This window comes from Nycticebus coucang, chromosome 22 (assembly GCF_027406575.1).
Source record: "Nycticebus coucang isolate mNycCou1 chromosome 22, mNycCou1.pri, whole genome shotgun sequence".
Lineage (NCBI taxonomy): Eukaryota > Metazoa > Chordata > Mammalia > Primates > Lorisidae > Nycticebus > Nycticebus coucang.
In genome coordinates, this window is record NC_069801.1 from 16,822,125 (window position 1) to 16,836,152 (window position 14,028).

A 14,028-nucleotide genomic window follows, 5' to 3' on the forward strand; every position below is an offset into this window, starting at 1 on the left:
TGAACACCTGGACTCCCTGTCCCCCAAACTGGGTTTCCCTATGCAAATCTCTGTCATTACATTTCCTTTTAATTATTTATTCATTCCACCAACTAACGGACAATATTTATGTTAGCAGAATTTTAAGCACGGAATACAGCAGTAGATAAGGCTGGAGGAAGTGAGCCAGCCAGCCATGCAGGGATGGAAGGCAACCCTGAGGCAGAGCATGCTTAGTATGCTCCAAGGTCGGCAAGGAAAGCAGTGTGCTTAGAGCAGAATGGATGAGGGGGAGAGAGGTAGAAGATGAGGTTAGAGAGCTGATGACAGCTAGTTTAGGAAGGGCTTTGTAGGCCATTCTAGGAACTTTACGTTTTATTCTAAAGCTGGAAGCATTTGAGGCTTTTTGTGTAAAGAAGTGAAAAGATCTGGCTGTGTGCTAAATAGATCACTCTGATCACTGGGCTGAAGGCAAAGTGAGGTAGGGGTAGCAGCAGGGAAGGGCAGAGGCATGGAGACCAGTTAGGAGGTTATTGGAATAGTCCAGCTTTAAGATGATAATGGCGGCTTGGACTTGACCAGAGCAGAGCCAGGGAAGGTAATGATAAGTGATTGGATGTATTTTAAAGGTAGAGCCAACAGAATTTATAATGGATTGGATATAGGCTATGAGGAAAACACAAGTCAAGGATGACTTGGGTTTTGGTCTGAATAACAAGGACAGAACGGTGAAGAGGAGGAGGTGACAGGAGAGTTTTGGATATGTTGAGTTTCAGAAACCTATTAGGTTTCCAATTGGAGGTGTTGAATAGGTAGTGGGAGGTATAGATCTGGAGTTCAGAGGAGAAGTCTGAGCCAGAGATATAAATCTGAAGGCTGCCAGCATTTAAATGATATTTCAAAGCTATGAAACCAGGTGAGAGAGAGGAGGTGGGGTGATGGAGTTCTGGAGCGCTCTGGACAGTAGAGGCCACAGAAAGGAAGAAGAGCCAACAAGGAAACAGTTAGCAAGAGAAACCAAGTGATAAATGCATGTTAAGAAGGAGGGAATGGGCGGTGCCTGTGGCTCAAAGGGGTAGGGTGCCGGCCCTCTATGCCAGAGGTGGCCGGTTCAAACCCAGCCACAGCCAAAAACTGCAAGAAGGAGGGAATGGTGACCTCCATCCAGCACTGCAGATGGTTGAGAACACTATATTACAAGTCTGGCTACATATTTGTCTTCTGGGAGCAGGAAAGATATATGGTAGTTTCGTCCCAGCTTTGAAGTCAGTAAGATAATGGCATGCCGTTTAATGACTATTTATCTTAGGCTGGTTTTCTAAGCTTCAGACTCATCTGTAAAATGGTAAAATAACGTGTTTTCCACTGAATCATTGTGAGGATCAAATGAGATCACCCCTGCAAAGCATAGTCCTTTCATGCAGTTAACACATGATGATGATTATAATGGTCGTTATTAATTAGTATTCCTGGCATACTGCCCCTCCCTGTTGAGCAACCTTTGTTGAATGAATGAGTGAACGGCCTTTTTTATTTGTGTAGCATTTCATGCAGGCTATTTCCCTGTGTGAACTAACAACATGGTATTTTGTGGGTTTCTAGGGCTGATCCTCACAAAGTAGACTCCAGAAGAAGAGAATAAGAGTTTGCGGGACCAAACTGATGCGATGGAGCTCCCCAACTACAGCCGGCAGCTGCTGCAGCAGCTCTACACTCTGTGTAAAGAGCAGCAGTTCTGTGACTGCACCATTTCCATTGGCACCATTTACTTCAGGGCTCACAAACTAGTCCTTGCCGCTGCCAGCCTCCTGTTCAAAACCCTGCTGGACAACACAGACACCATCTCCATCGATGCCTCGGTGGTGAGCCCCGAGGAGTTTGCCCTCCTGTTAGAAATGATGTACACTGGCAGACTTCCTGTGGGCAAGCACAACTTCTCCAAAATCATCTCTTTAGCCGACAGCCTACAGATGTTTGATGTAGCTGTTAGTTGTAAAAATCTTCTCACCAGCCTTGTAAACTGCTCTGTTCAGGGTCAAGTGGTAAGAGATGTTTCCACACTACCCTCAGAGTCAATCAGGAAGGAATCAGAGAAGACTCAAGTAGAAATCCTTTCCCCGGAAGGTGCTGGAGAGCCTCATTCTCCGGAGGTTTCTGCCCCTCCAGGGGGTCCTGTTAAAGCTGAGATGGAGGAAGCAATCCATACAGTTACCCAGGAAATGAGTGTGGATCCTCCCCCTGCTCGGGAGGTTCAGGGGAATGCAGACACCCCAGTGGAGACTCCTAACACAGCTGAAGTTTGTTCCCCTGCCCCTGTTGTACAAACCTCTAGTGAGGCAAAAGAGACAAGCGCGGAACCAGGTAATATTCATTTCATAGTTGTCATGTAAGCTATTACTATCTTTCTATTTTCAATTACTGAATTCAATGAGCTTAATCAGTTTTTAGGTTTCATCAACAAATTTACCAAAGACTACTTACTGTGTTACATAGAAAACCAAAATCCAATGCAGTACCCTACTGGTACATTCTTCTTTTAAAAGCATCTGTGTTTTTGAAAGTTGAAAGTCTGAAGATGAACTACAGATCAGAAAAGCAGTATTGAAATAATGATGTATTATTTCTGATAATTATCCATTATTTTAACTGGACTGAAGGTGGCACCATCAAGGAAGCCGTGAGAGAGGCTGTTGTCTGTGACCCATAATTGACGTGCTAGATGTCACTTAGTGCAGTAGACTGTGACCTGAAGGTTCTCAGACAGCTTACGTGTTTACAACATCATTTCAAGTAATGAATTGCTGGTTTGTTTTATTTTGTTCCATATTCAGAATGTGAGAGGAAACACAACCAACTGAATTTTCTTCTAGAAAATGAAACTGTCTTCTCAGATGCACTCATGGTTACCCAGGATGTTTTAAAAAAACTAGAAGTATGTTCAGAAATTCAAGGCCCACAAAAGGAGGTAAGTACCTCTGAGTTTTATTTCCTTGCTAGTTTAGTTTAGTTCATGATATCATACCAACTTCTTGTGGGGCAGCAGAAATATGAAAATACAAAATATCCCAACATTTCAATTTTTGAAATGTTAACTTTTTTGGAGATTTAATCTGTAAGGGGCAGTCTTGAAAAAGTATAGGCAAGATACTTTTAAAATGAAGTTTATATATAAATGCATTTATAGTTTATATATTTTAATATTTCAATGCAGTAATATGTATTTTAAAAAAATTATTTGTTGAGACAAAGTCTCACTTTGTCACCCTCAGTAGAATGCTATGGCATTACAGCTCACAGCAATCTCAAATTCTTGGGCTTAAGCGATTCTCTTGCCTCAGCCTCCCAAGCAGCTGGGACTACAGGCACCCACCACAACCCCCAGCTATTTTTTTTTTTAGAGACAGGGTCTCGCTCTTGCTCAGGCTGGTCTCAAACTTGTGACCTCAGGCGATCCACCCGCCTCAGTGGGTGGGATTACAGGTGTGAGCCACTGTGCCCAGAAAAATTTTTTTATTTGAATAGATTTAGGGGTACAAGTTGAATTCCATTCCAAGTATGTATTGTACAGTGCCGGAGTCTGGGCTTTTGGTGCACCCATCACCTAAATAGTATACATTGTATCCCAACTTTCCTCTATGAGTCTCCAATCCATTATACCACTCTGTGTACCCTCATGTAGCCATTCAGCTCCTGTTCATGTGAAAGCACGTGATGTTTATTTTTCTATTCCTGAGTTACTTCACTTAGGATAAAGACTTCCAGTTTCATCCAAGTTGCAGCAAGACATTATTTTCATTCTTTCTGACTGCTGAGTAGTACTCCATGGTTTATATAAACTACTTTTTCTTTATCCACTTATCAGTTGATGGGCACTTAGGTTGAGTCCATACCTTTGCCATTGTGAATTGTGCTGTGATAAACATACAAGTGCTCATAGCTTTTTGATATAATGATTTCCTTTTTGGAAAAAAGGATATATCATTATATGTCATTATATAATGATATAATGATTTTCATTTCTTCTGGGTAGATACCCAGTAGTGAGTGGGAGACTGCAAGATTGAATGATATATCTACTTTCAGTTCTTTTTTTTTTTTTTTTTTTGAGACAGAGTCTCCCTATGTCACCCTTGGTAGAGTGCTGTGGTGTCACAGCTCGCAGCAACCTCAAACTCTTGGGCTTAAGCAATTCTCTTGCCTCAGCTTCCCAAGTAGCTGGGACTACAGGCGCCCGCCACAACGCCCAGCTAATTTTTGGTTGTAGTTGTTATTGTTGTTTGGCAGGCCCAGGCCGGATTGGAACCCGCCAGCTCCAGTGTATATGGCTGGCGCCCTAGCTGCTGAGCTACAGACACTAAGCCCTACTTTTAGTTCTTTGAGAAACTCTCCATACTTATCTCCATGAAAGTTGTACTAATTTACATTTCCAACAACAGTGTATATTTTCACCACATCTACCCCAACATCTGTTGTTTTTTTGACTTTTTAATAATGGCCCTTCTGACAGAGGTAGGGTGGTAGAATCTCATTATATTTTTACTTTTTGCATTTCCCTAATGATTAGTGATGTTGAGCATTTTTTCATGTGTTTGTTGGCCCTTTGCATATATTCTTTTGAAAAATGCCTGTTCATGTCATTTGCCCACTTTTTAATGGGGTGGTTGTTTTTTTCTTGCTGAGTTGTTTGGGTTCCTTATAGATTCTCATATTAGTCCTTTGTTGGACACATAGTTCATAAATATTTTCTCTGTAGGTTGTCTTTATATTCTGATGATTATTTCTTTTGCTGTGCAGAAGCTTTCTGGTTAGTTCCCATTTGTCTATTTTTGTTTTTATTGCATTTGTTCTTGGGGTGTTAGCCATAAATTCTTTGCTTAGGCCAATGTCTAGAGGAGATTTTTCTAGGTTTTCTTCTAGAATTTTTTTCCTGCTTCAGGTCTTACATTTAAGTGTTTAATCCATTTTGAGTTAAATTCTATATACAGTGAGAGATAGGCACCCAATTTCATTCTTCCACATATGGCTGTCCAGTTTTGTCACCACCATTTATTGAATAGTGTGTCCTTTCCCCAGTGTATGTTTTTGTCTGCTGTGTTGAGGACCAGTTGGTTATAAGTATATGGTTTTTTTTCAGGGTTCTCTATTCTGTTCCACAAAATGAGGTTATATTTTGTTCAGTAGGTGAATTCCAGCCTCTAATCAGTTTTGATCCAGGATACTCCACTGATCATAGTATTTCCTCTTAATCAAGGATAAAATGAGGCAGAAGATAGTCATGACTAACCCCAAATCAGAGATTTAAACCATAAAAACAAAAACAAAACAGCAACAGATACTCAAAATACGTATGAAAAAGAACTTTATATAGAGTTAATATAGTTAATTACATCCAGTGTTTAGGAATACATTGGCCATTTTCAGACATAATGATAAACATTTATTGAATACTTCCTAAGCTAACCTTGGTACACGTTATTCTCTTTAACCCTCACAAAAACTATTGAGGTGTGGTACTAGTGTTCAGTCCTGTTTTATGGATGAGAAAACTGTGTCAAAGAAATTGGCAAAGGTTACAGAGCTTATACAACCCTGAGCCAGCATTCAAACTAAGAATTCTGGTTTTAAAGCTGTTCTCTTACACGGGCGGCACCTGTGGCTCAGTCGGTAGGACGCCGGCCCCATATACCGAGGGTGGCGGGTTCAAACCCGGCCCCGGCCAAACTGCAACCAAAAAATAGCCGGGCGTTGTGGCGGGCGCCTGTAGTCCCAGCTACTTGGGAGGCTGAGGCAAGAGAATCGCTTAAGCCCAGGAGTTGGAGGTTGCTGTGAGCTGTGTGAGGCCACGGCACTCTACCGAGGGCCATAAAGTGAGACTCTGTCTCTACAAAAAAAAAAAAAAAAAAAAGCTGTTCTCTTACACATGGTGCCTCTCAACAGTGTGAAAATGATACATATATGTATAAATGTTTGGAATGAGAAAACTTGCCCTGTGACCGTCATGCTCTTAGCTGACTTTTTGTTTTCTTTAGTAAGTAACTCAGCTGAGACACATGCCCACCTGTGTGCTCCCTCACTACCTGGTTCCTCAGACCTGACCCTACAGGATTCACCTCCACAGCTACTTTAAAACTCCTCTGGCTGCCCCTTTCTCCCAGGCTTGTTTCCCCATTCTGAGAGGCTGCTGGCAGAGAGGGCACTGCTCCAGGCAGGCGTGCTCCTCTGATGGATAGAGATGAGATGGGTCGGTCCTCCCATGTTACAGTAGGAAATTTAGTGTTAAAGCAATAAATGCCTTCTAATAATTAAATGTTTTCCTGATCCATAGCAAATTTACTTTCTAAAAAAATAAATTCAAGGTCTACTATTTATTATAACTTTGCTAATTGGCAGTTAGCTATAAATTGTTTTCTTGGGAGACAAGCTGTTTACAAGGCTAGCCTAAACCTGATGACTCTCTTTGGGAGGTTTCAAGTCATAAATCCTTGGTACTCTTTGTACTGATTATGCTGAAGGACATTATGGTTTTATATTTTTGCACTTTCAAGTCTCTTAACTGTTCAATCCATCATTTTTGTCATTAGTTTGTTACCTTGATAGCTTATAAACACGCCTCTTCATTTGCTCTTAAGGCTTCCTTTCCATTTATCTGGCTATAGAATAGTAACATTATTCCTTAGATCAGCAGTACTCAAGTTATTAGGGAATCACCTCTGTACTTATTTGAACTGTGTCTTAAGCATTTTTTTCTTAAACAATGGTACCTAAAAGAAGTGTCTGGCACATAACAAGTGCTCAAGAAATGTCTTGATATATATGGATTCGTTCAACATTTCTTTCTTTTTCCCCGATTGTTGTTCTAATCTTTTGATGGCAATAACATTAATAGTACTTTGGAATAACACTGATTCACTGTTGGTGATCATTATAGGCTTATGTAATTTCTTCCTCAGCTTTAGAGGTCAGAGTAAGAGCTCTACGAATCACTTGGTGGCTGTCTTTAAACCGTTGTAGTCCATAATAAATCTCTCAACTTCAGAAAGAAAATGGGAAAAGATGCTTTAAGAACTTAAGTTTAAATTAAATGTGGAGTTCAGAGGTGCTGCTTTATGCTTAGTCCCTCCACTTTCTCTCTGTCTCTCTCTCTCTCTCCTTGTTTTAGACAGCATTATTGACTCATAATTGACATACAGGAAACAGTACACATTTGAAGTGTATAATTTGGTAAGTTTTAGTATGTCCTGAGACCATCACCACAATTAATATGGTAAACATTCCAATCACCCCCATGGTTTTTTTCTGTTCTCGGTAATCCCTCTCTCCTGCCCTTCCACCTACCCATCCTGTGGGTAACTACTGATGGGCTTTTGGTCACCATGCATTAGTTTGCATTTTCTATAGTATTGGGGTCGTATGTATTTTTTGTTTGCCTTATTTCATTCAGCATGTTATTTTGAGATTCATCCATGTTATTGCATGTTCATTCCTTCTTATTTGCTAAGTAGTGCTCCATTGGAAATACTATATTTTGGATATAAAATTTATTTATCCAGCTCTACCATTTGCCATCATTGTGACCTCGAGCAACTTAAAATCTTTATAAGCCTTAGTTTCCTAATTGGTAAAAGGGATCACTTACATCATAGGGTCATTGTGAATTAATTAAGATTTTATATAAAACTCATAGTAAAATGCCAGGCACACAGTAGGAGATCAACAGGTAACAACTTCTATTGTTTGTTTATACATTAACTCAGTGTTTTTAGACTTAATAGATCTTGAAACCCTTTTTCACTGAATACCTTGTAATATCCTGGTGCCGTGGTCATTTACTTTGACATGAGATGGTTTGTTATTTAAGCTTGATTTGTAAGGCATGCTTTCAAATAAGTATTTGGAAGTAGCTTCCTGAACTACAGAGGTAGTGTCTGGTATGAAGCAGTCTTAGAACAATGGTGCCATGTATGCAAGAATCATCTGGTGTGCTTGTTAAAATGTATACCTCCAGACCACTTTCCTTTCCAGAGAGTCTGATTCTTAGGTTTTGGTAGAGCTTGGGAATCTGTATCTGTAACAAGTTCCCCATGGGTTGCTGGTTTGGTATCTGTAGATCACATTTTGAGAAGTACGGCTGAAGACTTACAAAACTCACAGTATATGGTGGCAGATGTCGTGATGTCTGTGCTGGCACCTTTCAGTGTTGGGAGAAGCTGCTGAATACCCACTTTCCCCAAGTGTTATTCTTTACTTGTACTTTGATTCGACAGATACTTACTGAGTAACTAATTTGTGCCAGACACCCTGAGCTGGCTGCTAGCAAAATAAACTTTAGACTTGATCCTATCCTTATGTCTTGATAGCAAAGATGTACCGCATACTGCCACATGTGATTATTTGGGGGGGAAGTGTGCACAGGAGTTGCCAAGTTACAGAAAGGCTTCAGAGATGAGAGCATTTAAGAATTGTTCACTTATCACATTATTTTACATTTCTGTACAGTTTTAAAGGTTGTTTTGGATTTTTTGTGTTCATACATTTATAGCTCCCAAAGAGCTCTAAGTGGTGTTTCATGGTTGTTGATTTTTGTGATTTGGTTAATTATCACAATGTAACTTCAGGCAGCTTAACATTATTAATAATCTACCCCTCTGTATAATTTTGAGGCTTGGTAAGGCTTGTGAGTGATGGTTGAGGTGGACTCACCTGTTCCTTTTCTGGAACCCAGGTATAGGGTGTGCAGCTGGGCTAGAATGAATTTGGAGAGGATGCCATGAACCGGTGTCCTGGTTATTTTTTTCCCTGAGATCAGTGATGAAAGGTGGCAAAGCCATTCCCTGAGCAGTGATTGCAGCAACTTGAGAAGAGGCTAGGCTGCTTGAATTGTGTGAAGCCAAAGCCAAAACTGATTAAGGAGAAATCTCTTGGGGGCTGGGCTGGGAAGTGTCTTTTGCCTGTCTTTATCTCTGTGTAATATCCCTACCCATTAGAAAAAGCAAATAGTGACCCAAGAGGTCACTACTGACCTCTGGCTAAGCCAAGTAAAACTTTTATATAAAGCCAAACTCATACTTTTTTTCAGTTTTATACTCTACTTTTAATTGTCTTCCTTCTTTATGCCTAGCCATGTCTCTGTTTTTAATTGTGTATATAGCAAAGCAGGTCTTTAACTAGAATAAGGAGATAACTTTTTCTACTATTGATTTCTGGGCTTTTTGATCCACTTTCTACCTAAAGTTCTAGAAACACTCCCAAAGCTTTTTTTTTCTCCTTCAACTATATTTCAAAGGCAAACAAGTCTCTTCTCCTATGTGAATCTGATGTTTTCAGGTGTGTCCGCAGCTTTGGAGGCTTGTCAAGTGGTGCGTTTCTGTGTTTTGAGGACTGTCTTCACTGACGGTGTTGGGTAGCCCTCTTGAGAATGAGTTAATGGGATTCATTTTATTGGTCTGTGAGAAGTGGAAATAAGTTGTTTTTCCAAATCTCTTCTCTATTCATTATTAAGTCTGAGATGTGCAGCCATAGATAGAGGGGCTAGTGGTCTTAATGAAGGGGATTTCATTAAACAAACATTTATCAAGCACCTACTATGTACCAGTCTCTATACTCATCATTGAGATCAAGAAAAAGGGTACAGATTTTCTCAAGGATATCTAATCTTTTTTCTTTATTGTTGCACATTAGAAGTGTAAGAGTTATCTTGGACCACACATTAAATTCACAAACACTTAATGAAAGCTGATGATAAAAGAAAAAGATCCATACATACTTTTCGTGATATCCAACATCACAGATAAGCAGAACAGTCCTCAAATAATCCACATAGAGCCCATATGGGCTGCCCATTGGACACCCCTCGATCCCGTGTTTGAAGCAATGTTGACTCTGGTAAGTCTAGTAGAACCAGCATAAATAGATCTGATTACACTTCAGATCTGGGAGGTAGAATGAATGCCAGGGGCATGGAATGAATACCGTGTCTCATCCAGGTTGTTCTGGATGAGCAGTTGCTTTGTACCTGACCTTAGGCAAGTGCCTTAACCTCTCTGGCTCTCATCTAAAGTACATGTTGTAGTGGTAGTAATGCCTCTGGGGACTGTTATGAGGAGGAAAGTAGGTGGCCTTCCTGTCTGCAGTGTCTGGGACAGCGGTGAGCAATTGTACTTCATATCATTATTGGTACCATCTGGTCCTCAGCAGTCAAGGGATACCTGAGTGAACAGGAATATGTTGTAACTCAAACAGATTTGAAGGAAGTAGGCAAACAGTTGGGGAAAATAAGTGAATTCAATTAAAAGACTAGTTAAGAGAATGATTAAATGATTTTGCATAGATAGAGAGAAAGGAAACTGTCTCATTTTTAAACATCTATACCTATATTTCACTTATAGGTGAAGTACTTTGATTGCTTGTGTGACCATGAATTAACATGAATTCAGTAAAGTACCTTTAACCCTGAGCATCAAAGGAGTTAGTTCCAAATGCATGATTAAAGAACCTACCCCTTTTGACAAAACTGTTTTAGTTCCTCTCTTGGAGTTCTGTTACATGGTAGCAATTAACGAACCCCAGTTTGTCTTGATACGTGACACCTTCTGTTGAGGTGGAGATGCTGTTTTCTGCAAAGGGCTTACTCACTCCACCATGGAGCCGCAGGCGGCTCGGGGTCTGATGGAGGAACAGTCATAGCTCTGGCTCTGGTGCAGGTCCCCAGTAGGTTTTGGAAGAAAGAGCAGAGAGCAGGGCTGCCCTTTCATCAGCCCACCTTTGCTTCTCTTCCCAGATGGTCACCCTAGCATCACTGCTGAGCAATGAAGTGAACAAATGTTTTAATTTCACTGCTGAGTAGTTTTGCAGAGGGGGAGACAGCAGAGAGGATAATGAGAAGCTCATCAGATGCCACCATTGATGAAAGCTTCTCTTCCCCACTGGCGCAAATGATAATGCCAGACAAATTGGATATACTGAGAAAGGTAGATTTGGGATATTTGCAGAGCTTCATGTGGGAAAAAATCCTGGCCTAGGATAGAATGAGGTAGCTGTATGCTGCATCAATTAGGATGCATAAAAGAAAGGAAGAAAGGAAAGGGAAGACAAAGAAACACGCGCACTAAGGGATTTATTCACAGGGAGTGGGTCTGTAGCAGCTATCTATTGCTGTGTCACAAGTTGCTTTTCAATATTAGCTGCTAAAAAACCTTTATTACTCAGGTTTTCGTGGGTTAGGAATCCAGGTGCAGTTTAGCTGAGTCCTCTGGCTCAGAGTCCCTCACAAGCCTGCAGTCAAGGTATCAACCAGGGCTACAGTCATCTCAAAGCTCAACCAAAGGAGTATTTTTTTTTTTTTTTTTTTTGTAGAGACAGAGTTTCACTTTATTGCCCTCGGTAGAGTGCCCTGGCATCACACAGCTCACAGCAACCTCCCAACTCCTGGGCCTAGGCGATTCTCCTGCCTCAGCCTCCCGAGTAGCTGGGACTACAGGCTCCCGCCACAATGCCCGACTATTTTTTTGTTGCAGTTTGGCCGGGGCAGGGTTTGAACCCGACACCCTTGGTATATGGGGCTGGCGCCCTGCTCACTGAGCCACAGGCGCCGCCCAGGAGTATCTTTTTTAAAGCTCATTCATAGCTGTTGGCAAGCTTCAGAAGATCTACTTCCAAGCTTACTCACTGGCTGTTGCCTGGAGATGTTAGTGTCTTTCCATGTGAGCCTCTCCATAGGGCAGCTCACAACATGGCAGCTTGCATCTCCCAGAGCAAGAGCAGAAAGAGAGAGGAAGAACGTAGGCAAGCCAGAAGCCGTAGTACCCTAACCTCTGAAGTGGCATCCCATAACTTATGCTGTATTCCCTTCCTTAGAAGCAAGTCGTGAGGTTCAGCCCAAGTGTCTGAATACCTAGAGTGAGGGATCAGTGGGAGCCACTTTAGAGGCTGCCTAATATAGGGGCCCTGTGGCTGTTAGCAAAAAAAGGCATTTTGAAGAATAGACTAACAAAAACATGAAACATTGATTCAGTTAGACCAGTGGGAACTAAGCATTAACTGATGAGTTGTATTTGTTTGTTATTATTTTTTTTTTTGTTAGTTGAGACAGGGTCTTTATTGCCCAGGCTAGAGTACAGTGGTGTGATCATTGCTCACTACAGCCTCAAATTTCTGGGCTCAAGCAGCCATCCAGCCTCAGTCTCTCAAGTTGCTTGGGACTACAGGTGTGCCTCACCATAACCCAGCTATTCTTTTGTTTGTTTGTTTGTTTAGAGATGGGGTCTTGCTATGTTGCCCAGGCTGGTCTCAAACTCCTGGCCTTCAACGGTCCTCCCACCTCAGCCTCCCAAAGTGCTAGAATTACAGGCATGAGACCCTGTACCCAGCCTTATTATTTTTTTTGAATAGAAGATGAGTTACCTTAGGTTCTTGGAAATTACTTACTCCTATGATACCTTAATGTGGGTTTTTAAACTGTGTTTTATCTATGTTTACTTTTGGAGATGACAAAAAAACAGGAAGTTTTTTTAAACATTTAATTTAGTTTTATGCAGCCATTTCATGATTAGGAAGCAAGATAAAGCAAAGAAAAGAAACACAAGAGCTAACTCATTTGTAATTCCTATTTATTTGGGAGGAGGGGAGAAAGATAAAATCTCTCCAAGGGTACTGTTTATGATTATGAGTTGGGGAAAAGCTGAGTGTTGCTGAAGTCAGAAGAATTGTGATATGGTGGCAATGCCAGTGCCAAGTGCCACTGAGAGTTAAGTGGCACAAGACCAGAGGCAAGGCTTGAAGTCTTGTTGTGTGAACAGGTTTGGTTAGGGGAAGAAACTGCAAGGCCCCTTCAGGTTGGAAGCCGTCATTAACGTGGGATAATTAAAGTGTGAATCACATGTTCTTCTTATAGCTGGCAACTACAAGCCAATACATTGTTAACCTTAATTGTTATAGAATCTATCTAAAATTAATAAGGCCCATGTCTTTTTTTTTTTTTTTTTTTTGAGACAGAGTCTCACGGTACCGCCCTTGGGTAGATGCCATGACGTCACACAGCTCACAGCAACCTCTAACTCTTGGGCTTACGCGATTCTCCTGCCTCATCCTCTGGAGCAGCTGGGACTACAGGCGCCCGCCACAACGCCCGGCTATTTTTTGGTTGCAGTTTGGCCGGGGCTAGGTTTGAACCTGCCACCCTCGGCATATGGGGCCGGCGCCCTACTCACTGAGCCACAGACACCGCCCAAGGCCCATGTCTTTTTAAATAGTCTATCATTCGTAATGTAAATGACTTAAAGTGCTCTTTTTCCTAAATTGTGAGACTTTAATTGCATTCTCAAATAATAAAATGACAGTTCATTCCATTTAAATTCAGATATCCTTGCCCAAGAAATACTCAAAATATTATAAGATTCAGAAAGGTGTCATTAGATAAGAGTGCATTTTGTTAAACATTCACAGAACACCTACTGTGTGTCAGGCCACACTAGTTGCAGGGGTACTGAGCTTTAGAAAGGACAATCACTGGCTTCCAGAAACCTAATTGGAAAAGCGGGGGGAAAAAAGAATAATTATAATGTATTGTAACAAATATAGAATTAAAAGCAGTTAAAGAGAGGCCAGGCACAGTGGCTCACACCTGTAATCCTAGCACTCTGGGAGGCTGAGCCGGGAGGATTGCATGAGACCAGGAGTTTAAGACCAACCTGAGCAAGAGGAAGACCTTGTCCCTGCAAAAGACAGAAAAATAAGCCAGCTGTAGCACACATGTGTAGTCCCAGCTACTCGAGAGGCTGAGGTAGGATTTTTTGAGCCCAGTAGTTTGAGGTTGGAGTGAGTTGTGATTGACACCAGAGTGACACAGTGAGACTCTGTTTCCAAAAAAAAAAAAACAAAGAAGTAAAGAGGAGATAGGGCCTGTGGTGGGAAAGGCTTCCCAGCAGAGGTAACCTTTATCAAGGTTAGAGTGTGGAATTGTGGAATAGGAGTCCTCCAGACAACAGGGGAGGGAATGTGAGACGGCAGGGTGTGTTGGAACTGCCGCTGGGGAAGAAAGTGTGGTGTGTAAGA

At 41.4% G+C, this 14,028-nt stretch overlaps 1 protein-coding gene across 17 annotated transcripts in view; it reads left to right on the forward strand.

Annotated features, from left to right (window-relative positions):
• ZBTB40 (zinc finger and BTB domain containing 40) overlaps positions 1 to 14,028 on the forward strand; it is a 73,837-nt gene that overhangs the window by 34,932 nt on the left and 24,877 nt on the right. For 13 of the 17 annotated variants that reach the window (XR_008376948.1, XR_008376949.1, XR_008376950.1 and 10 more), the window contains exons 2-3: positions 1,582 to 2,340; positions 2,811 to 2,944. The exons of 1 other annotated variant lie outside the window; for it this stretch is intronic. Coding sequence is in view for 9 of the 16 variants with exons in the window: in XM_053576683.1 (XP_053432658.1) it covers positions 1,647 to 2,340; positions 2,811 to 2,944 (828 nt within the window). In the remaining 7 variants the exon portion in view is untranslated. Of the gene's footprint in view, positions 1 to 1,581; positions 2,341 to 2,807; positions 2,945 to 7,138; positions 7,201 to 13,117; positions 13,139 to 14,028 lie in introns of those variants that run through there. 3 more of the 17 variants (XM_053576684.1, XM_053576691.1, XM_053576693.1) reach the window with 3 other exon arrangements.